The 23,504-nt window shown below is 41.1% G+C and overlaps 1 protein-coding gene across 1 annotated transcript; it reads right to left on the bottom strand.

Moving 5' to 3' along the window:
- SUSD2 (sushi domain containing 2) lies at positions 1–23,222 on the bottom strand (the record flags this gene model as incomplete). Its single annotated transcript, XM_010078113.1, is given in 16 exon segments — positions 1–91; positions 5,870–6,052; positions 6,467–6,739; positions 7,862–8,110; positions 9,846–9,928; positions 9,930–9,996; positions 11,499–11,642; positions 14,230–14,395; positions 14,397–14,499; positions 15,117–15,202; positions 16,294–16,495; positions 17,977–18,151; positions 18,386–18,553; positions 19,052–19,203; positions 20,574–20,778; positions 23,156–23,222. Coding segments are annotated over 16 exon segments (2,414 nt in total), but the record flags the coding sequence as incomplete, so codon positions are not given.
- Between the last annotated feature and the right edge of the window lie 282 nt (positions 23,223–23,504).

A 23,504-nucleotide genomic window follows, 5' to 3' on the forward strand; every position in this document is an offset into this window, starting at 1 on the left:
CTCTCCTTTCTACACAGGAAAGTCAGACGTGTAAGGACTGCAAGACCGACTATTCCAAATACACAGCCAAGAAGAATTACTTGTTTGATGTCTGAAAAACAGAGACCAGCCACAACAAAACAGGAAGACATCAATACATTTATTCACATCTGTTTGAATGTAGTCAGATGTGACAATTTTTTTAATTCTACATATAGCATTAATTTTACTGTTCTTTGTATTTGTGGAACAGACTGGTAAAGAGTAGGAACTCCCATAATTTCTACATTTGACAGTTAGGGCAAGTGGCTGCGAAAGATGTTCCAACACAAAGAAAGAATGGCTAGTGGTTAATATGTAGTCAGCATCACAACCGTACAATATTTATGTTGAGCTGCCAGTCCCAACAACTGACATTTTTTCAATCCTTTTTTCATATGGTTTCATTGCTTTAAAAATTGTCCGTATTTTGAGATTAAAATTTTGAAGCTGTCCCTGCTGCTTAATGCTCTATGTAAAGTAGAGCAAAAGTGATGTGAGTGCGGTGAGCTGCATCAAACAGTATGAACACAGTAAAAGTGTCAATTTAATTCTCTGGCTGTATAATAAGGACATGTGAAAGATAGAAAGAAACCAGATATGAAACAAATTTTGAATATCAAATCTCTTGTTTTCTTATTCTACTAAAGCAGGTACTAGTTCTGTCACTTTCCTACTGATGTTGGACAGTGCTAGCAGGATGTTGTATTGCTGCAGTGAGCAATGAAAGCTAAAGATATCACATAGGGAAATTTTAAATGAAACTTAAGTATTGGTAAAAGTTTAGGAGAGGTAGCATCTGGAGTGAACTGTCTGGGAGAAACAATGCTTCCTGAATTTTGTATCCTTTAAGGAAACATACCCACTGGAGTACCACCGCTGAAAAACTGCAATCCCTAGTGTGAGCAATCTTTGTCCCAGGTTCAGTGTCAGAGTCAAACAGAAGTGCAGTTCCTTGGCTTTGAGACACTGTGGTGCCCTAAGGTCAACGCAGATTCAATGCTCTGCCCTTTTTCTGCACCTGAGTGATAGCACTATATGCAGGTATCAAGGAGCACATAGCCTATTTAGAGATAGGTGAGCAGTGGTGCACCTGAGCTTTAATGCATCTGGGCTGCATTTTTGCCAGCCTTTCCTTCCATCGCTTTGTCGTGCCTGCAGGAAGAACTGCCCAGACTGCAGCTTAGCACACAGTAATGGCAGAGTGACGTAATGGACACATCCACAATCTTAGAATAGATAATTTGGTTTCTAATTTCATATATACTAAAGTTTAAGGAAAGAAGTGGGATATGTAAATTGTTTCACAGGCATTGGCCCTTCATCCAGTAACCTCTGTACAAGGCCCAAAAACTTCTGTTTGGCTTACACGCACCTTACAGGCAAGTACCCTGTCTCTGCCAAGTGATGAGAACCCACCATTGGCCTTGGTAGTTTGGTCCAGTGGTGATTTGCCTCTGTTGTGAAATCTTTGTACGTAATTTATAATCTCCAGTTATATTTCTTGATTTTAAGATGTTTTGCACCCAGTCTCCTGGAAACAATAGACGGATAACAATTCCGTAATAAGAAGACCTAATGTTTTTTGGCATCCTCATCTGAAAATAAGTGTAGAAGACTAATGGTACTTCTGACAACTTTCCAACAAGAACTGTATTTACACAGAGTCTGAGCCTGGAAAATGAAACTTAAAAGTGAGAAGAGGAGGACAAGGGGGGAACCAAAAACCAAAAAAGCAAAAGACATGCAAAACTAGATTGCACTTACCACCACCAAATTATTGTCTGTCACAAAAAGACTATGTATATATGTTGCTAATATCTTAACTGCATTTTACTTCTGATTTTACTAGGTTCGCCTTTTTGCTTTTACTGAATGGTTTCTTTTTCTTCCTCTATGTGGTATTCTGTGAAGGGAGTTTGCTGTGATACTGGCAAGACTTGCAGTGGGATTGTAATTAGAAGCATAGCAAAATAATTATTAGCAGAGGATTTCCATGGAAACTTTAATTCAAGGAAGCAAAACTCCAAAGCAACGATATACAGGCCCAACAGCATAATCTGTTTGAAATTTGAAATTTCAAATACAGAAATGGTTTTTCCAAAATAAACCAGCATTCAATTTTCTTGTTTCCACCTCTCTTCCTATCTGTTTTTCATAGTCCTCATGCCTTTGTATTAGCTTTTGGAAGACAGAAGCATACAGCAACCTAAAAAACCTTGGTGACTTACAGTACAGAGCTTGAATTTGATGTGCCACAAAACTGCAGCAAGTATAATGGGCACAGCACGTAAAGAAGTACCCCTGGAAGCTGAGAATAATAGAGGGCTGGGCCCTGCGTTCTTGACCAGCCTGAAATAAATAATTTGAAAAAGTGTGTTTTAATAGTTCATGCTGGAAGTAAAAAAGTGACCACTAATCACAGAGTGGTTAGTTCAGTGGTCACCCATTCAAGCGCCCAGAAATTTGGAAGTGCTGTCCATTAATTTTGTCAGCCTTTCTCTCGCAGGGCTTGATGTTGGTGAAACAGCAGCGTACAGCTGTGTAAAGAGGAAAACAGTGAAGAACGCTGATCTCAGTAACAACGTGTTTTGATAACATGAAGACCTTTTCTGTACTTATGCTGAATTCAGAGTCAATGCAAGGAAAACTGGCACTGGATATCAATTGCGTCTTAGGCTGGAGGCAGAAATGTATTTAGTGGAAAGCAAGTACTAGCTGTCCCTGCTATAAAAATACTAGAGGTTTAGACACAAGTGAGAGGAACTTTGGACTGTTTTGCCTATCTTCTCTGGAGAGACTTGGACCTGTAGATAAAATAACCTTCTCAGACAGAGACTGATAATCCAGCAGCATATTTTATGATGCAAAAGGAGGAACAAGGCTCAATATGAATGCCATTATTAGGGCACAGCAGTAAAACAAAACAAAACTAAACAAAAAAATTAGGAGCTGTCTATACAATTTGTATTTTATATTGTCTCAATCAGTTGCCAGTATTGTTAGTATCTTGCTTCTATGGGCAGCATTGCTATACTCCAGCTTCCTGAGACAGATAAAAATGATCATTTTTGTCTCACATTACAAACGAACTACAAACCCAATTATCAAATAGTAAGGAAGGTCTTCGTTAGATCAATCAAATTCTTTCACACCTTGTTGTTCTTTGTCATCTTTCAGGAAACCATGTGCTGGAAAACATAGCAGGTTTTGTTTGCTTATCCATAAAGCTGCAGCATGTCTCCATCATTCTGAATGCAGTTAATCTCTGTGTATCTTCCAATTCCTTCCCTCTGATCTCTCCAGGGATGGTTTTTTGCCCCTCTTTCTCTAGTGTTTGCTTATTGAGACTGACTGGATTCTATCCAGTATGTATTCCAGTATGTACTCCAGTATGCAGTTGATGGCAGCTATGGAAAAATGTTCTTAACTTTCAGCTTAGCAAAATGTTTTGCCACTGACTTTTTAAGATCTGTTCTTACTTTACAAAGATTTAATTCTTCTCAGACTTTTGACAGATTATCTATTATTACTGTGAACTATGAAGCATGCTAAATTATCTGCTAAACTTCTGAATCTCTCATATTTTCAACAGTGAACTAAAGTACTCCATATGCTCTGGCCTATCATATTAACCAGAAATGTTTTTAAATGCCTCTAGTGTCAAAATAGCATCACTACGGAGCTTGGCCCCTGTGAACACAATCAGTTGCATATTGATTGCTAACAATGGCTGGTCCAAGAAAACATGCCAGAAATGTTCACTCATCTATGTAAAATTAAGCAACATTCCCTGTTTTGTATGTACAAATGTTCAATAATTATTTTTTATGCTAAAGTCCACAGCCTGCTGCCCAAACTCACTGCGGTTCATCTCACAAATATCACTGAACGTGCAGAACTGCATTGGAAATGAACAAGCAATTTGGTGCAGGCCTGCAGAGGCTGATGAAATGTGTCGGTGGGCCATGAATTCATTGCTGATGTATTGTGCACTTTCCACATTTCTTTGGAAGGTGTTCATAATGGAGAATCTGTTGATATGAATTATTTGATGAGTACTTTCGGGAACAGTTATCTCCACATTAACAGTGCTTCAGGATGCCATGCAGCCTTGCATCACCCTGGTGTTTTGAAACATTGCCATCTTGAGGACGTTTGGAGTGTATGTAGCGTATGAATAAAACAAAGTTGAAACTGTTAGAAAATATTGGGCAGTTTCCTGTAAATCGTAGAGACAGCCTAACTGCTACTAAATTCAACAATCCCAGGCTAATTGATAATCTAATAGTAGTGACACACAAAGGGTAATGAATTCATGTTATTTATATCAAATACTATTACGTAATTCACAATAATTTTACTGCTACAGAATAATAAATTATGTTTTGAGATAACATAATCCTTTAGAACAAAAGAGTGGAAGCTTTCAACGAGCGCGGACTGTATGTGCTCTCAAATCACAGAATCGCAGAACGGCTGAGGCAGGAAGGGACCCCTGGAGGTCATCTTGTCCAGCTCCCTTGTAAAGTAGGGCCACCCACAGTCAGTTGCCCAGGACTATGTCCTGAGGGCTTTTGAATATCTCCAGGTAGGGAGACTCTACAATCTCTCTGGGCAACCTGTGCCAGTGCTCAGCCACAGTCCCTGTAAAAAAGTGTTTCCTGATGTTCAGAGGAACCCTCCCGTGTTCCAGTTTGTGGCCATGGCCTCTGGTCCTGTCCCTGGGCACCACTGAAAAACACCTGGCTCTGTTTGCACCCTCCCTTCAGCTATTTGTACACACTGATGAGATCCAACCTGCTCCCTTCCACCCCGAGCCTTCTTGTCTCCAGGATGAGCAGCTCCCATCTCTCTCAGCCTCTCCTCACAGGAGACACGCACCGGTTCCTTAGCCATCTTTGTGGCCCTTTGTTGGACTCTCTCCAGCATGTCCATGTCGCTCTTGTGCTGAGGAATGCAGCACTGGACGCAGTACTGCAGGTGTGCCCTCTCCAGTGCTGTGCAGACGGGAGGGATCGCTTCCCCCGACCTGCTGGCAGTATTTTGCCTAATGCAGCCTGAGACAACCTTATTTGCCACAGGGCACACTGCGGCAAAGGGCTCGTGTTCAACTAGGTGTCCACACGGCCCCCAGGTCCTTTTCTGCAAAGTTTATCTTAAGGCACTCATTTTATAATGTGTGACTTCATAACCCACCCCTCACACGGCTCAGACTGGATATATGTTTGCCCCAGTTAGTTGTAAAGAAAGTTAAAACTGTATGAGTGATGACAAAATGAAGAATGACAATAAATGTTTGGGGGCTGTGCCGTCATTTATACTTGAAAAGAATATGCATGTACGCATAGATTATGTATGTATAAAGCTGCTAAAAGAACATTACATTTATGTAAGAGAATTACATGAAAATAATGCTTTAAATAAGGATTCTTTTTGTAACCTATGTATTTTTGTGTTACAGAAGACATTTTAGGTAAGTACTATGCTTTTCCTGTTTGAAATTTATTTTAGATCATCCACTCAAGAAGCATGCCTACCAATTCCTTTCAGTCAAACCTAGAGAAAGGGAAGCAGGTATCCCAACACCCTTAGAAAGAGTAGATACATGAAAAAAAAAAACAACCAACAAACAAAAAAACCAAAAAAAACCAACCAAACCACACACCATAAACCACCTGTTCTTTAGATTTGAATATTAGTCTTTCTAGAAACCCGGGGATCTGATGTCCAATATCTTCCCAAGCAAGAGAAATTGCTTTTGTCGAGGGCCGTCATCATCTACTGAGATTGCCTTGTTCATGCTAATGATTTTTTAATGTCAACTTGTAACATTTAAAAGGAAACAGACCTGTTCTCGGGATGCAACTGGGTGTGTCTCCAGACCAAGCCCCTGTCACTTGGCAAATTCTTTCCTTTGACCCAGTGAGTTCATAGCCCTGATTGCAGATGAAACTGATGGTTGAGCTCAGTAGGTAGTTAGTTCCATTGTTTCTTCCATTGGTTGGATGATCCAGCCAGCCACAAGAGATCACTAGTAAAAGAGACATACCTGGTTAAAGTATTTTGGTTTTGGACTAGCAAATCTCCATCACAGTGATTCAAATGGCATTTTAGTGGCAGCTCATGGAAGGAGAAAGATTTTTTAGACTAGCTGAAAAACAATACTTACTGATTTAAAAAAAAAAATTAAGTCTGAGGAAGACAGGTGAAGGCATAGGAAATTAAGATAAGGGTTCTATGCAGTGGTGTAGTAGTGGAAGAAAATTTTTGTCCAAGTATACTGCCAGTGCAGAGTTTTCCTGGTACAAAGACAATTCCTCACAATACGAGTGTTCGTAGGTGCGTGAACCTACAGTTGAGCAAAGCCTCCTTGAACAGTGTTAAATATTAAGATGCCCTGCAGAAAGAACTGTAGTGATGGATGCTTTGTGGAATGTTGTATTACCTGGCTGTAGATTTTTTACCAGCAGCTCATGATTCTGGTTAGATAGTCTTGTAGAACTTCCCACTTGAAGGCTTCTTGTTGTCAGGACATCAAATCTGCAGAACGAGTCAGACTCACAGAGCGAGTCCATCTCTTTCACCAGGGGATCGGCAGGGTCTTCATAAGGAAAGAACACGGGCAGAAAGGAAGCATTGTGCTTCTCCCCATAAAAGAAATTGGTGAGTAAGAACTCTGTGTCATAAGTAAAGAGAGAAGTTCCATTTTCAACAGCCCCTTGGGAGATAAAGAAAGAGAGAGAGATTCATATGTAACATTGCCTACAGAGCTACACCACCTTCCGCTACTAATCCGAGTGCTTATTTACGTAAACGTAGCTAGAGCTGGAAGAGATGTATGAAGCCCTACTGCTTCCTTCCACTCAAGATTATTTTCCTTTTCATATGCAGCATCTTAACTTATCATTAAAGTTAGTGTTTGGTTAACCTGGTGTTTGATCAATTACTTAACATTAGATCCAAATAATCGTGTAGCTATGATTTTACATAAAGATGCATTTAGATGCCTGCTGGCAAAATGGTGATGAAGAAGTACTTCAGAGAGTGCTAGCTAAACCAAACATTACAACCAAATACAAATCCTGATCCTGCGTGTCCCTAAATTTGTCATGTCTGCCGTAGCCCTGCTTTTTGTTTTCACTCTGCTAAATCAGAAACTTTCTGAAGTATGAGCAGTGAGACTTTTCAGTATGATCTGAATCCTGGCATATGGCTACACTGTGCTTAATACAGAAATCAACTGGTAGCCAGAAGGTATTTTGCATCAAATTTCTGGCCCATCTCCTAATCTGATGTCAAGAGGAATGCTGACCAGTCTAATGCTGCAGGCTAGAATGCAGCCTAATCACTTTCACTAAATGAAAGCAGACATTCTTTTACACACACCCCCCACCCTCTTTTTTTAAAGGGATAATTATTAAATTGTGATTTAATAAATGATTTTTTAAATTGTCAGCATGGTGCTTGATGGAAACTTTGCTAATATTCTGGAAAAAAGACAGCTGACCCTGGCTATTGCTATACCTCTGTACCACTTTAGTCTGGTGATGCTGTGTTCAGCTGACCATAGTAGGTGGAATTCTGAAAGTGCAAGCTGTGAAATAGGAGCTCTGACTCTTGATGGAACAAAGTGACTCTTGCAGAACAAAGTCATGGTTCTATCTTCAATCATTTGGCTAGGTAGATTACCCACTTGGATAGAGGAGCGCATACTTCTCTTACTCCCTTCTCTGACCCCAGTATAGGTTGCTTAGCACAGACTTCATTTGCTAGTGTGTAAATCACAAGCTGTTTTGAATTTGTAAAGATAATGTAATAACAGAGCAGAGGAATGACTTACAGTTAGGTCCAAAGTCAAACAACTGCTGGGGACTTGCATGAACTGACATGGTGGTTTTATTCTTGAAGGTATACTCATCCTCTATGTTGCCATTCATTACCCCAAAGAGACCCTGTGTGCGATTCATAAACTTTTCTGGGAGTAGAACTGTTAGGGTCAGAAATCCTCTGCTTCCCCTTATTTCCACTCCAGACCCAGAAGAGAACATCACTGTGATGTTCTGATCCACTGTAGAATGGAGAAAGAGACCTGTAACAACAAGAGGAAGAGGACAAAATAGGTAATCATCCACAGTGAACAAATTGTGTTGTGACATCAGTTTTAACCATTTTTCACAAAGCTTTTCCTCCCTTCTACTCTGAACTGCATTCTGAGAAGCATTTAAAGGGAGGCTACACCGTCATACCTACAACTGCGGTAAGATGTCTACAACAGAATAGTAGCAAAAAAAGGCCCACAGTTGATATAAGCTGCATTGCCTTCTGACAGTGTCCCAGAGCAGAAGCTTTAATATTAAATTATTACATCAGAGAGTGGCTGTGAGCTGGAAGTACTGTTCTCAGTGGTCAAAGGTTTCCTCTGCTACTTCAGTGTCTTGTCAAGACCTCCCTAAACCAGCTTTTTCTCCAAGCCTAATCACTGTCCCATCCATTTTTTTTCCTTCCTGCATCTGTCTGCTTCTGCATCTCCTTGTCAATGTAGCCTTCCTTCTGCTTTTCACTATATTTTCCAGCCACATCAGGAATACTAATTGCTAGCCACAGAAAGCTTCCTCTGCTGAACAGGAGGCTTACTGTTAAAATTCTAGTCATGTTTAGAGTATTTGTCCAGTTATTATAGAGACTAATCAAACAGTCATACCCCTGGAGGAGAAAAAGTCAACTTTTCATAGTCTTTTCAGCAGAAGAATAGAGAAATAACATCTGACCAATCGAGAGAGCTCCTGATAGGTGACTGTTGAATTCAGTTAAGCTTTAGTATATATTTTGATTATCTTTTACTATATTTCATTTTGCTTGGTAGGTTTCATTGCATTTGATGCAGTAAGCTCAAAGCAGAATGTGGAGTAAGGAGTTTTTCATTCCATTCACCCTCCATGGGATGAGAAAGAAAACTATTGGTCTACAAGCCACTGAAAGAGGACACAGAAGACGTGGGCACAGAAGCCACCTGTTAAAACACTTCGCTGTCATTGCCAGGATTGCATGCCATCCCTTCATACTCCTCTCACATCCCAGAAAACTCAGGCAAATACCAGATGTTGGTAAAGGTTGTAATTTATATTATTTGGACGTTTTGGGAGAGAAGGATGTGCCACAGTCCAGCCTACTGGCAAATCTACTGCCTCTTTCTGAACACAGCATAGGTGCTTCCAGTTACAGCTAGGATAACTTCCAGTAATGCTGATGAGAAGCAGGAAGGCTGAGGTTCTGATGTGCTCACCTGAACCATGACTCCCTGCTACACTTCTCCCTGGAAACATACATAGCCATGGTGTGCTTCTCTGTAGCGCGCTTGATCCATGTCTATTTGGATGGAGATGCATAGCCCATAATTCTGGTGGCTATATTCCTGCCCATATTGTAACTGTCATCAGTCTCAAAGGCCAGAGGACTCCATGCACTGATCTACTATAAATACAAGGCCAGGCAGGCAAATTGGATGGAAAGGGCATTCTTCCCTGTGCTCTCAATTTTATTTTTTTCACCAAGGCCCACGCGAACTGTGCACTACCACTGATTCTGCCTCAATCTGGCAGTAACTGAACTGAAAGAAGTCATGTAATAATAAAATAAATTCTAATGAGCTGGGACATTGCCTATCCTTTGTTTCACTCCTTACATAATTTTTGGAGTGACGTGCAGCCTGTTTCACAGACGGACACTGAAAAGAGAGTTGAAATGCATGCATCTAGAGATATTTTTAACTATAAGTGGCCTCCATTGGAATACAATAGCTTACAAGGCTGATATTTGTAACAAACCTTTCAGGTCCATCCAACTTTGCTCAGAGAAGCTGATGACCTTCTGGTTCAACAGGACTTCCAGATTACAATTCTTCTTCTTCTTCAATCACATCAGAGTTGTTCTCCTGCATGGCCACTGCAGACAAGCCTGTCACCTGAGCCCCAGTTCCTTACAAACAAAAAAACCAATCCCTCAAAATACCCAACATGATATAAAGAAAATATGTAAGGCTATAATGATACAGATAAAAATAACACCAGATATTTCCTAAAAGTAATTACATATGATTATTTATATTTGAGGGAATTGCTATGCATATAAGTCACATAAAAACCCACAGTATAAGTCTCCTACCAGTGTAATATATTGAAAGCAGAATGTTTAATGCTAAAATAGTCTGGAAATTCTAAATTCTTCATGCCAATGGCAATGGCTAAGCTATGCAAAAAGACTGTTTGATCTCCTTCTTGCATATTCAGGCCTGTGAGTAAGGCCTGGGAAAATCGAAGATAATTTCAGGGAGGGCATGACAGAAAAAAAGAAACAGAGTGAATAAAAATTTAAGAAACCGATCTTCAGAATGAACTGTTCAGTGACTCATGCCACTTCTACTACAAACACAGTAAAATCTATTAAGGGCAAAATATTTCCTTGATGATCTCCATCCCATCCAATGTGATATTCAGCATAAGCATTCATGTCTACATGGGTGCTGAAACACACAGACAATTTTTAGTCCATCCTTATAATTCTACCAGAAGTGCCAAATCTTAGAAGTGCATCCCTGAGGCCAGCTGCAATATTCTTTCCTGAGCCAAGCCTGATACAGGAAGAGCATAAACAAAAGTATCTGACATAAGGCTTTTTAGGTTGTCATGAGAAGCACGATCCCATTCTGCTGTTTCATACTCTATTTTTTCCTCATTTTCAAATGCAGGTATATGACAGTCTCCTTCTTACAGGCTGGTTTGCAATCTGCCCATTCGAATGATGAAGGCCACAGGTACCTCCAGAAAGCTTCTTCTGCCCTAGGTTTTGTGTTACTAACAAGCCAACAGACCAGGACAATCAGGCCCTTTGAATAAAAAATGACTCCCTTAACCAACTTCTCACCAGACATTCTGAAATTTTCTGCTAGCTTGAGGTGCTCAGAAATAATTTTCTCCCCATGCAAAGTATGTTTTCTCAGCTCCTTCTGGGACATTTGTGCTCTGTCAACACATGCATGCATATACACCTAACACAGAAAGAAAATAAAGCAGAGCATACACTTACCACCTTTCTATTAATTTTCAGTTATAATACTATCAAAATGCATCAACTGGGAGCTGTGGCTGTTGATTGACTCCTAGAACTGACCTGATGTTTCCTTATAGATGGGAATGGGCATGGAAAGAAATGAGAATTGTTTTCTTGAGCTCTTAAACACAGTTGAAAACCTTATACTTGCATTACTCCTACACAATAAAACTAGCAAATAATCTTTGATTAGGAAGTTATTTTTTTCCTGAACATTTTGTCTGCCTTCTGATTAGCTTCAAAATGTTGACCTTTCACAAGGGCCAAAAAAGGAGAAGACTATAGAAGATAAGAGGAATGCTGTAAAATGCAAATCAAGCAACCTCAGAAGCTATTATTTGTTATCACTGCTTCCTGTTCTACCAACTTACCATTGGGAAAGTGTGCCTGCTGTGTCCTCCCTTGTACTCTTAGGGATGTGAGATAAGACTCCACCAACGTGTATTCTCCTTGGCCTTTGAAGGTGAAGTTCAGACCGTCAAACATGAGGAAATGAGGATCCCCAAATGCAGATGCTGTTTTTAAAAGCAAAAAAATAAGAACAAGCAAAAACCACAACCTGTCACTCGTCTCCTTAGGTTCACAAGAAAAAAAAAATCTCATTGTGGTGATCCAAAGAATGGCATTTAAACAAAGGAAAAATTGCAAGGCTGATCCATGGTAAATGTAACATGAGGAAGAGCCATTACAGCCTTGAAAAGCACTGTGGGAACTGTCAGAATTGTCATTCCAGTTACTCTCATCTTCATCGGCCAACATTTAGAGCTGCACTTTAAAAGGCTGTTTATGGGCAGCAATGCTTATCTTGTAGATCCCATGCAAGAATCCTCGCTGACAGGCTAGAAGCCTGATTCACATGCAATGTATGGGGACATTTGGCCTTGAACACAGGGCTATTCCAGAAGCAGCTCACCAGGGAGCTTTCCAATGTAGCTGCAAGTAACAGTCCAAGAACTGGGATGGGGCTTTGAAGTCTCATCTGGCCTGAGCAGAAGGAGATGGCAGTAATCCTCAGCCCCAAACTCTCTCTGGAGTTTAGCGGACATTCTTGGTTTTGCCTTTTAGATCATTAAGAGGTCAGAAGGCCCTTCTCGCCCCCAGCAAAAAAAGTTGAAGTTGTATCATCTTATCAGAAGTATGACTGTCAATGACTAAGGACATCCATGTGACAGGTAGGTCTTAACTGCTTGATTGTTAAGTATTTTGGGATCACTGTCTCTCTCAGTCTTCCCCTAAAGAAAGAGCCCCCTCCATAAATGAGGTTCATTAGACCAAGGGAAAAACTGCCACTTTTTTTTTTTCTCCTCAGCAGTTAATGCATTCACCTGTGATTTTCAGACCAAAATGCATGCATCAAATGACTCACAACAGAAAATCACAGTAAAGAATGCCTGCCCTGAGCGATAGGTTCAAGTAGTTTCTCTACTTTGGGTAGATGAGGTGTTTAAGCCCAGCATCCCATGTCACAGGAGAGTTCTGTAAGGACCAAGGTGGGTAACTTTTTTTGTTTGAGCTGATTTTGCACTGCATCTATCTTTGGCATGCTCTGAGAAGCTTTTAGCATTAAGATCTTTGCAGAGGGTTCTGTGGCATTTGAGGGTTAATTTTCTCAAATGCTTAGGGTTGCACAAACTTAATTAACACTTTCCTGGCTGTGCAGTAGCACAGGTGATTTGGCATACACTTTGCAGGAGAAAGATGAGCATCTGCAGTGCTTAGTGACAGCTGCATGATGGATTTTGTCATGTTTGAGAGATGGATGTAATGGTGTAAGTACATTTGGGAATCTTTTTGCAAAACCCTGTGCTTCACATAGCTCACCGACACGTCTTTGCTTAACAGAGGTATGTTGTAGCCTTTTGTTCCTGTAATGGAACTGTCAGGGCCCTGAGCACACTCGTAGGCCTTCATTGCACTGGCCAGTCTCACCAGGCCCTCTGCCTATACCCTCTGTCCCTGGGCTCCATCTAAGCTCAGGCTGGGCCTTCCGTGCCTGTCTGAGCTATGTCATACATGTACCCATCTCCATCTTTGACGCAGCCATGCCTGCCCTGGCCATGGACCCTGCTGATCTGCACATAGATCTGCAACTGATTTCTGGCTTGTCCTTTGAAATTCCTTGTCACTATGGACTTGCCCAACAATCGCTGGACTGTGTCTCACCCTGGTTACCATTACTGGACCACATCTTTGACCCTGTCTGGCAGACTGACTTCTCAGCTTTCCTTCAGACCTTCCTCGCTACCACAAACTCATCTGGAGATCTGGACTCTTGGCTGTCTGCTGCTGCCATCACTCTGTCCACCCTGCTTGCCTCACTCGGGACTGGGCCATGGTCTGGCAAAGGTCTTGCCCTTCTGAACCTACTGTCACACTTGGCTCCCAGCTCCCTGCTCTTTTGTTGTTTCCAGAGAGGAAAATTTGATGGGGGAAATCAGGAAAGACTTTCACTCTCTGCTATTGCTAGTCCTGGGAGAGTCTTGTGTTGTGTCACATCACGTCCTAGCTACCTCCTTCCGTGCCCTTTGCCGTTTCCTCCATTTTGCCCGAAGCAAACCACTACCTCTTTGCACTTTCCTTCTTTGCAGGAGGCCACAGTCCTGCTGGACACCTCAGCACCCCAGCAGCAGAGAAGGTGGCAAGACATGTGGCAGCAACAGAGACATGGCAAAACTTGAAAACTGCTTAAAATCAAGAAGCAGGAACAATAGACACACTTGTAAATGGAAAAACTTCCATATTTGATATGAATAGCATTTCTCAGCATGACAGATTTTCTAACTACTGTCAAGCTGTCATTAACCATTCATAACCATGTTCTTTCTGAGAAAGTGCCCGCTCATGATTGGAGATTGACTACTAAACTTCAGCTACTTAGGTCTCAGGTGTTAATGAGATACTCAATAACAGAAATTTTGCAGGCCAATTGAAAACCACGTACAGATTTTGCCACTGATAGATCAATAGAAACTTTCCATGGAAATTTTCCACAGAACATTGTTCCCTCACTGCTGTCAACAGACATACATACGTACACAAATATTCCAAAAGCCAGCACTGTATCAAAAGCTACACTCCATAATGGAATTCTGAAGCCCTTACCAGCTCGAGGCGGGCGATACGTCCTGCAGTCACTGGAGGGCCGCTTTTTCATATAGAAGTGACAGTTATCAGACCACAGGCAGCAGTAATAGAAGCTGATGACATCATAAAGCCAATGGGAAAAGCCAGGTATCCGGGGAGGTTTCATGAAAGGTGGTGAACCCCAGTTCATGGCCTCGATCAGGTGTGCTGCCTTCTGTGGAGTCATGCGTGAGGATCTGGGTCCCTGTGGAGTCATAGCAGCACTGCTGCCCTGCTGCGTACTGGGGACTGGTTGAGAACAGCAGCGAGAAGAAAGTCATCGTTCAGGTCTGTGAAGTCCATTCGTATTTAGAGGTTACCTATTGCCTTTTTATGGATATAGCTAAATGTTTTGGTTGCCAAGCTTTATATGATGTCCAGAGGTGATACCTCCCAGTTAGACTTCCCTCCCCACCCCTGCTCTGTTCTTATATAAATTAGGCCAGAGCAGAGATAGGGAGGGAGGGGTTTTTAGCCAAGGCAGTAAGGGAGGTCTGTAGGCCTTACAGCTACATGAACATAACACTCTTTGAAATTGTTCTGACAGAAAGAGTGCAAAGACTAGCTTGTTGAACTTAAGTAGACCAGTACAGAAAAGGCTTAATTAGGCCTAATCAAATCTCTTTTAGACATTAGCACTCATTTAGGTATCCAAAGATTTAGCACAGTGCAAGTAACTGTTTATTAAATCTAAGGCCTTAACATCATCTCAGCAATGAGGGCCAATACATGAATAAGAGGGAAACAATGGTTGCTATGAACCTGAGAGTCGAGAGACCCAGAGACCTTTGTGACTTCTGTGATGCTGCTATCTCTGAGGTGGAACAAATCATTTAAAAAATGCAGTTTCAAAAATTTTTCTTTACCTGGCTTGAACAGCTCTTACACAATGCACAGCACCAGGGTGATAAGTACACACACTCTCCTTTTCAATGTCACAGCCATAATCGGTCTGAAAAAGATCAAGGCTCACACTTAGTGGGGTTCTTTCCCCATTGTCCTTTCTATTTCTATGCCATCTCCCCACCCTTTGTCTCTGATGTATGTGCAAAGTCTGAATGAGCTGGTTGCAGCTGCGTGTTGAGTAGCACAGAATTAGAGGAAAAACAGTGAAGTTAATACTGAAGTGATTGGAGCAACGCATTAGTCTAACCTGAGAATTTTGCAATCTATTGCAACAGACCTGGAAGAACAGATGCAGCTAGATGGGGAAATCAGCTATAAGTACATAAAAAACAGACCATGTCAGACTAAACTTCACTTTTGTCCTATGTTCTTACGCAGAGGCAGTGCAGTGGATGTAATTTTTTTTCTTCACATGTGTCATTTAAAACACACACCGTGTTTGGAGCTTCACAACCAGGAAAGGATAGTAACAAAGTTATGTAACATTTTATTTTGAGATGCAGAAACGCACTGCCACCATTTGGTATCGTAAATAGGAGAGGACGTTACCCTATCTGGTCCTCAGATCAGTGCTGTAAGTGAAAGTGTAGACTAAATGGCAATTGATTTCTTAGCTTTTGTCAGTTCCTTGTTAGCAGTGAAGCTGAGAAGGAGGAAGGAAGCAGGAGATAAGAAATAATGGATGATGGTTGTGGACTTGAGCTCTGAAGTACAAAGCAGAAGGGTTTGCAGCAAACTATGATATACGAGGCAGAAACGTGGTCTGCTTCCTCTGGCATGGGATATTGCCTACAAACACAGACTGCCATCTTGTAGGATCTCGAAGAAGCCATCCCTGCTCCCAGCTACACAGAGCTCACTGCCCTCTGTTTTTCTGTCTGCCACTGGAACTACTGTCTTAATTCCCTGTTTGAAGGTGATTTCCATCTGCTGTCCTACAGCTACTTTTTAATTCATATTACCTGGATAAGCTGTATCTCCCTCTGCCATTTGACATGTGACTTGTGCAAATATAAATATAGTTTAATGTCCTTGTAATCACTTTTAGAGAGGGAACAGGGATGCGGGGAGACTATGTCATTCCCTAAGCTTCTACTTGGAACCGTAATGAGCCAGAGGGATCAATTAATAACTTGCATGGAACCTGCCAGTGTCAGCTCTTGCCTGTGCCAAGGTGCAAGGGCAATCTATAATCTCTTCCATGAAGTTTGGAAGCTTCTCCTCCTTTCTGTCCCATTCTATGCATTTTGCAGTTGCCCATGCATTTGGGTCATTTCTGAAGTCTTTCCCAAGGTGCCAAGCCAATGCATGCTCTGAGCTCCAGACCGATGGAATGTTGCTGTGAAAAAAAAAAAAAAAAGCCAAAAAATAGATCTGATACCTGAACGAGAACTGTTTTGACAGTAACATTGTGTCTTAATTACTAACTGTAATTATGAAGAATCTTTCAACTTGGGAATTGTTATTTCATTACAAAGGCCACTGCTTTCTTTTTCCTGAAAAAAGTTACAGCAGATCAAACTTTTCCTAATCCAGAAGGTGACATGACAGCATGCAGCAACAGAATACATTTTAGCATTTGTGATTCTGGCTTACATGGATCTTTTCTATTTATGCCTTTTCACATCACAGTTCCATTTAGGCCAGAATGAAGAATGTCTGTATTCTCTAACAAAACCTAACCCTGTGCCCCAGTAGTATCAGGAATGATGGCAGTAGATGGGGAGAAACCATTCAGAATCCTTGAAGTCTTCCAAGGGTACTCTGCTTTCCACCCATGAAAAAATATCATGGAGGAAAAGTAATTAAAAAAACAACTAGAATGAGAAAAGATTACCCTTTTGTGCGTAGTGACTCCTAAATGCCAAAAAAGAGTCTCATGTGTTAGTAATATGTTCTAACACTGAAGAGGTGACTTTTATATATTCACAGGGGCTACACCATCTACATCAAAAATGCAGACATGGAAGAATGATGAACGATGATCTGTCCAAGCTCAGAATATATATGGAGCACTTACAGAGGTAAATCACCAAAAATCATGGGGAAATATACAATGAAATAAAAGGAAGCAGGCATAAAATTTGTAGGAATGCAAAGGCCTGCATACAAAATAGAAAAAAATTAAATGCAGAGGAATGCCTGTGGCTGCAGTCACAAAAGTTCCACAATTAGGGCCTCCACCACAGTTCTGACAAAAGAAATCCGCAGGTCCTAGTTTGCCGAGGGTACAGGGTTTGTCTGGGGTGGAGCAATTTTCTTCATAGCAGCCCATGCAGTGCCATGTTTTAGATTTGTGACCAAAGCAGTGCTGACAACTGTGATGACAACACACCAACATTTTAGCTATTGTGAACAGTACTTGCACAGTGTCAAGGCCCTCTCTGCTTCTCACGCTGGCACTGAGGGAGTAGGATAGGGATTGGCAAGAGGCTAGGAGGGAACACAACCATGACGGCTGACCCAAACTAACCAAAGGTATATTCAGTGCCATAAACCGTCATGCTCAGCAACAGAACTGTGGAGGAGTTTTTCCAAAGCAGCCCTTACTGGGTGACTGACTGGGTATCAGTCTACTTGTGGGAGGTGGTGAATGATTGCCTTTGCATTACTTCCTCCACACCTGTGCCCCTCTTTACTTAGTAAACTGTCTTTGTCTTGACCCATGAGTTCTTCTCACTTTTTCTCTTACAATTCTCTCCCCATTTTTTCATGTGAATTGAACTGAGTCCCAGTTTTAAACATCAAAGGAGACAGCAGCTTTAATACAGGAAGCAACGATAAGGTACCTATGATAAATGAATGTTGTGATGTACTTGCCTCTGCCCGTCAGAATAGCTGCTGGGTGTAATTCTCAAAATTCCAAAGTCTCACATACTGTAATTTCCTTTAGCGGGTACAGGAATGAAAGAAAATTTCCCAGTATTGGGGATTTCTCTTGCCAAAGTATAGAGATATTTCCATTCAGCCAACCAGTTTTCTGAGTAACTGTCACCTGTTACATAGAGGAAGAAAATAATTTCAGATGTTGGAAAAGAAGTTACCGCAAGATTGAAATTAGGTATCTCCACCCATACGTAAATGAAGAGGAAAAGCTGATATCGTTGCCATGAGTTATTTATACTTGCAGATCTCCTATTGAGGCTTCAGTGAAAGTGATCCCATGCTGTGCACATAAGTTACACATGTGATGACTGCTTGTGTGCAGGTAGGAAAAGTGGCACTTTACCAGTTTCCTGGTATCCCCAGACTTCTATGTTGGTGTGGGTTGCTACAAGTGCCTCATGTGTCCAGGTAAGAGTCAAGTTTCCATGAGTGTTGGGGGTGCCATAGTATTGGCATTTTGTCTTATTTACCAATGTGCATTTTTCTTCATCCGAAACTTTGCTGTGATGTACTGCATTACGGAACAGAAAAAAAGGATCAATGACAACTCTGCTTTGCAAAGCTCTGAAAAGAGGCCACTATATTATTTAAGATTTAGCAGTTTTTCCCCTCCGTATGTTTTCTAACAGGATGCGTGATATAAAAAGAGTAAATTGAAGCTGAGAGAATGCAACCCTTACTAATGTCTGTAGTCCTTAGTTTACAACACCAGGATGCAGTTATTTTCTGATAGAAGTAGCTAGAAAAAGGGACCTGTTTTGGTCAACCTCATTTTTAAGCAGGACTTTTTACGAGCTAATGCTGCTGCAGTTGTATAGCAGCAGAAATCCACTGCTGTGAAGGTTCTCTTCTCAAAATCTGAATTAACAGGAGGGCAGCAAGAATGAATTTTCTGAGGTCAAACAGCCTGTTAAGGAAAAGTGATCAAAAGGGAAAGGCTTATATGATCTTGCATCTATGGAACAAGAATATAGAAATAAGAGGGATACTGTAGATTTAAGTAAGTAACCTGATAACCAAGTTCCAGAGTATGGAAATGTCAGACCGTCATCTGTAGAAACTTCAAAAGGGATGAAACCAGTCTCATACAGCAATGGGGAGATGCAGTGAGCTTTTCCATCCTTAGCAACATAGCCACTGGTTTTGATTTTCTGCCTGAACCTGTTGATGTTGAAAAGACTTTTCAGTGTCACCACTGAAAGAAGCAAAATTCTGAATGTCTCAGTTGTGTTTCATTAAGCAACCTTGTGTCATACATAGATCATTCCAAGTCCTGTGGCTTTTTTGCTTGTAGCAGTGCATATAAACTGGAAAAATGTGTGTGTACTTTGTTCTTGTTACACCGGTGTGGATTCTGCTGTGCACTGCACAAATACACAGCAATCTGCAAGTCTTAGATTTACTATTTAATTACTGGGGGAGGGGGTCATGATAAATTATCAACAAATAACAAAGGGACAGCAGAAAGACAAAGGTGATGTTTTAGGATTAATAGGTTACAGGGTGGCTAACACTGACCATGATATGCAGGCATTTCAAATTTCTGGTTTTGTGGGGTTTTTTGATGATAAATCCTGTGAATACAATGAAAGTAATTTCATGCTGTTCTAGAATTTCTGTAGCAAAGATTAACTCAGAACTCATTGCTCGTTATTTAACCATCTGTTTCCAGTTAGGGCTCTTGCCTAAGTGTGCTGAAGTATAATCCCACCTGTGACTCTTCAGGTTTGATGTATGGTGACTGCACAGCTACTCCAAGTACCATAGGGAGTTTGGGCCTGCCAAGAAGTAGTACCTTTGCTTGTCTGCACTGAAGTTTGTACTGGCTACGATAATGCAACTTTGCAGGTAATTTAAAGTACACAGTTGTTTTCTACACAATGGATGCTTGGGCCAAAGTTTTTCCTGATGAAGAAGTAAAAACCTTTTCAGGTGCTGCTATCCAGATGGGAATGACTTCAAAAATCTCACTCAGAACCTTCTGTGGAAAGAATGTCAGGACATCAGGGCCAGTAAAATTCAGTGTACCGTCTGTATCGCACGTGTGACACATGTACCTAAGTGTGATGCAGGCTGACACACTTAGGATCCACAGCTTTGTCTTACAGGAAAAGGATAAGGTGTTCTACCTACATTTCTTTGTCGTTGCTTTCTCATTCAGACTAAGAAATGAATACTTCTTTTTCACAAAATGGAAATGCTAAAAAGACGTTGACAACAAAGAGCCCTGAAAGGAAGCGCTTTCAGAAAAGTCACTGTTTTGATATGTTAAAGGAAGAACTAGCAAAGTAATTATTGTATCGCACAATAACTCCACCTAAATGAAATGATCCCGTGTAGAAATACAGACAACATGTATCCTTGTGGGTAAGGGTTAGCAGAATCTTTGTGTGTTTCAGGATTCTGACAACTTTACAAAGTTTTCACTCCTATGTAGCCAAGTCTTGTTATGTGGCAATTACCTATTGTCAGAAAGTGAGATTAGAAAGGTTCACTTCCCTTCAGCAGAGGAATATAAAATCATGGCTCACCTGCACGTTACCACAGAAGAGGCATTAAGAGCTGTATTTTCAATCAAAAAGTCTTTGCCTCCCATCAGGGATCCTGAGTATGGAGAAATCTGAAGACAAAATTCCTTATAATCAGGACAGCAAGTCCCCAAGGACTGGCATGTCACCTGGCAAGAACAGGTACCAAGCAGCTCTCCACATCGGTGTGAGCAAGAATCTTGAGCTCCTTTTTAAAGGAAGAAAAAAACATAGTCAGGAATGTTAGTGAACTCTTCTAGATGTCCTCTGAAACAGAAGTACATTATCTAAAGAACTACTGTGAATAAATGAAGAAGGCTGGTTATGTTAGTTTAGGAATGTATTTAGGTGAAGGCTGTAATCACCTGCGTATTAAGGTTGCTCCATTTTGAATAGAAAAATACACTTATTTACCCCCAGACAGTACATAATTTCACCAACTCCATAGGTATTTTTACATGTAAGAGAAAGATATATCTCCAGAGCAGCCTCTCGGTGAGTGTCACTAATTGTATTTATTTCTGAGAGTAGCTCTTAAGCAAACCAGAATAGGGTCTCGTCACTGTCAGTCCTATACGGGAATCAATGCGAGCAGAAGGCTAGTGCTGTACAGATGAATGGAAAGCTAACATTAGTGACAAAGTGTGCTCCAATATAAGATTATGAAAAGCTACTGAAATATGTTTCTTTTGTGCATTTTATTTGAGACTAACCTCAACAAGGTAGCTGTTAAGATGACTAGGTACAGAGATAGATGACAAGGCCCTTGGCTTAAGTCTGGCTCAGGTCTAGCTGAACAGACCATGAGTAATTACTGGACATGACAAGAAGAATGGCTCAACATAAATAAAACAGTGAGAAGTTGACAGAAACACTGTGAGGAACATCTGGATTTCACAAACAGTTAAGGGGGAGTTAAGGGAGATAGACAAGCTGCACAGACATCTGGGAGCACTGAGGACCTTTCGGGAAGTGGAACCTTGCAAGGGCAACACTTGTTTGGGTAACTGTATCAATAATACCATGCACTGCTGAGATGACCTATGTAAGTATCAGAAATTCTAAATTTGGACATGGACGTAGCAAAATTGGGACCAATGATGAAAAAGTAGTTAGGGGAGGGTTGCTTAATTGGTAGTACACAAACAAAAGGAAAGCGAGAGTTCAGGGTGGATGGTGAAGAACAAGCATGAGAAAATGGAGAGGAGGGAACATAAAAGGAGCCAGTCACACATAAACAAGCTGCTGGTCAGTATGTTTTTCTGACTGAGCCCTGCACCTGATCACTGTAGCCATTTTATTAAATCCTCTTGCTATTTTCTGTATCACCTCGCTCTCCTGTGTGCATGCATGTGCACATGTTGTAAGCGAACTTCAGGATAAACTAGCCAGTAAGTAGAAGGAGTCATGCACTTGGAAAGACACAAAGTCTGAGCTGTTGACAACATAAGGAACTTGAGATCTGGGCTTATCTAATAGGCAAATTTAAAGCCAATGCTAGTATGCAAGATATCTGTGAATGTGGTGGGTCTGTGAATCTGGAGACAAAGGGTATGTTTGTGTTTTTGATAGTGACCTTCCATTGTGATCAACTGGAGAGGAGGAACAGAACTGGGTGGTGTGCAGGTTTGTGGGAGTGCTGTCTCTGATCATTTGGATGCCAGTGAAAGCACTGCTCTGTGTTAGCCCGTATGGTTGGCTGTGCTAATGTGGTGGGTGTAGTATCTCTATCTGCCTCTTTGCAATAGAGGCTCAGCCTCCTTACTGTCTGGACCTACAAATGGGAACAGCAGTATCCACATCTCTGGGACTGAGAGAGGGGGAATTTCCCGAATCTGAGAGTATAGCAGGTCTGACTCTAGTGCATTGGGAAGGAGAAATTTACTGCATCCCAAAAGCTGCTGGATTCACCTACTCCTCAAAGGTCACTAATCATGTATGAACAAGACTAGGAGAGGAAGAAAGAATTTACAGTCACCCCTCATGGGGCTGAAGAGCAATTGCTTGCAGTTCCAGGTGTATGTCAGCTTCTGTTGAAATAAGGAGAAAATGTCGCTGAGTCACTTTGTGTTAGGGTGGGGGGACAGGGAAGGCTGTTTGGTTTTTTTCAGTAGTATGAAGAGATCAAGAAAAGGAAAAGGTAGTAAAATATCTCTCTGTTTTTCTCTCTCTGCTGGCCTTCCTCCTTTATCCTGGGATAATATGTGGGTGTGTGGCAGAAAAGAATAGGAATGGTAGCAAGTCAGAAGTAAAAGTCAGTGTTCATTCTATACCAGAAAACCTGCCTGTAATGGAGGTAGAAATGCTTGTTCAATACAGGGAGTCAGAAAGTTGTTCTGTTTCTTTAAAAATATTTACTGCATTCTCCAGGTTGTCTTTTTGCTTACAGAAAATATCCACTGTCCTACTGGAAATGACAGAGGAAGGGGTTAAAAATTACATAGTGCCAGCAAAAGCCAGCTGTGTGCCTTTGTTTTAGCTTTTACAAACGGTATCAAGTAACTTCTTACCGAGGTGTGTATTCTGAAGTTCAAAAGTCAAAAAGTTTGTAGTTAAAAGCAGCAAAATTTCTGAAAGTCACTCACCTGCATTCCAAAGAGCAGTGAGGGTGAAGAGAACGAAGACAGAAACATCTATGGCAACGAATTTCATGCTTTGTCCAAATGATTGAGAATGGCTGACTGTGACAGCCTTTGTGCCCTTCCAGGGAAAGCCTTTTATAGAAGCAGGTGTTCAGAAATAAACAAGATTCACACTGTTCAAAGGTTTCTTGTAAATTGCTGAAGCAAAACAAATTGAAGGAGGTGCTCCTTTTCAGAGGTCATCTCCTATTCAGAAAAAGATGGAGGGGTCTGGAAAGGTAGTCTGTAGAACTCCTACACGTTATTTTAATAGCTACATTTTTCTGAAATGGAAGATGTGTGTTGTTTTTAT

This window comes from Pterocles gutturalis, unplaced genomic scaffold, assembly GCF_000699245.1.
Source record: "Pterocles gutturalis isolate BGI_N339 unplaced genomic scaffold, ASM69924v1 scaffold29993, whole genome shotgun sequence".
NCBI classification, from domain to species: domain Eukaryota; kingdom Metazoa; phylum Chordata; class Aves; order Pterocliformes; family Pteroclidae; genus Pterocles; species Pterocles gutturalis.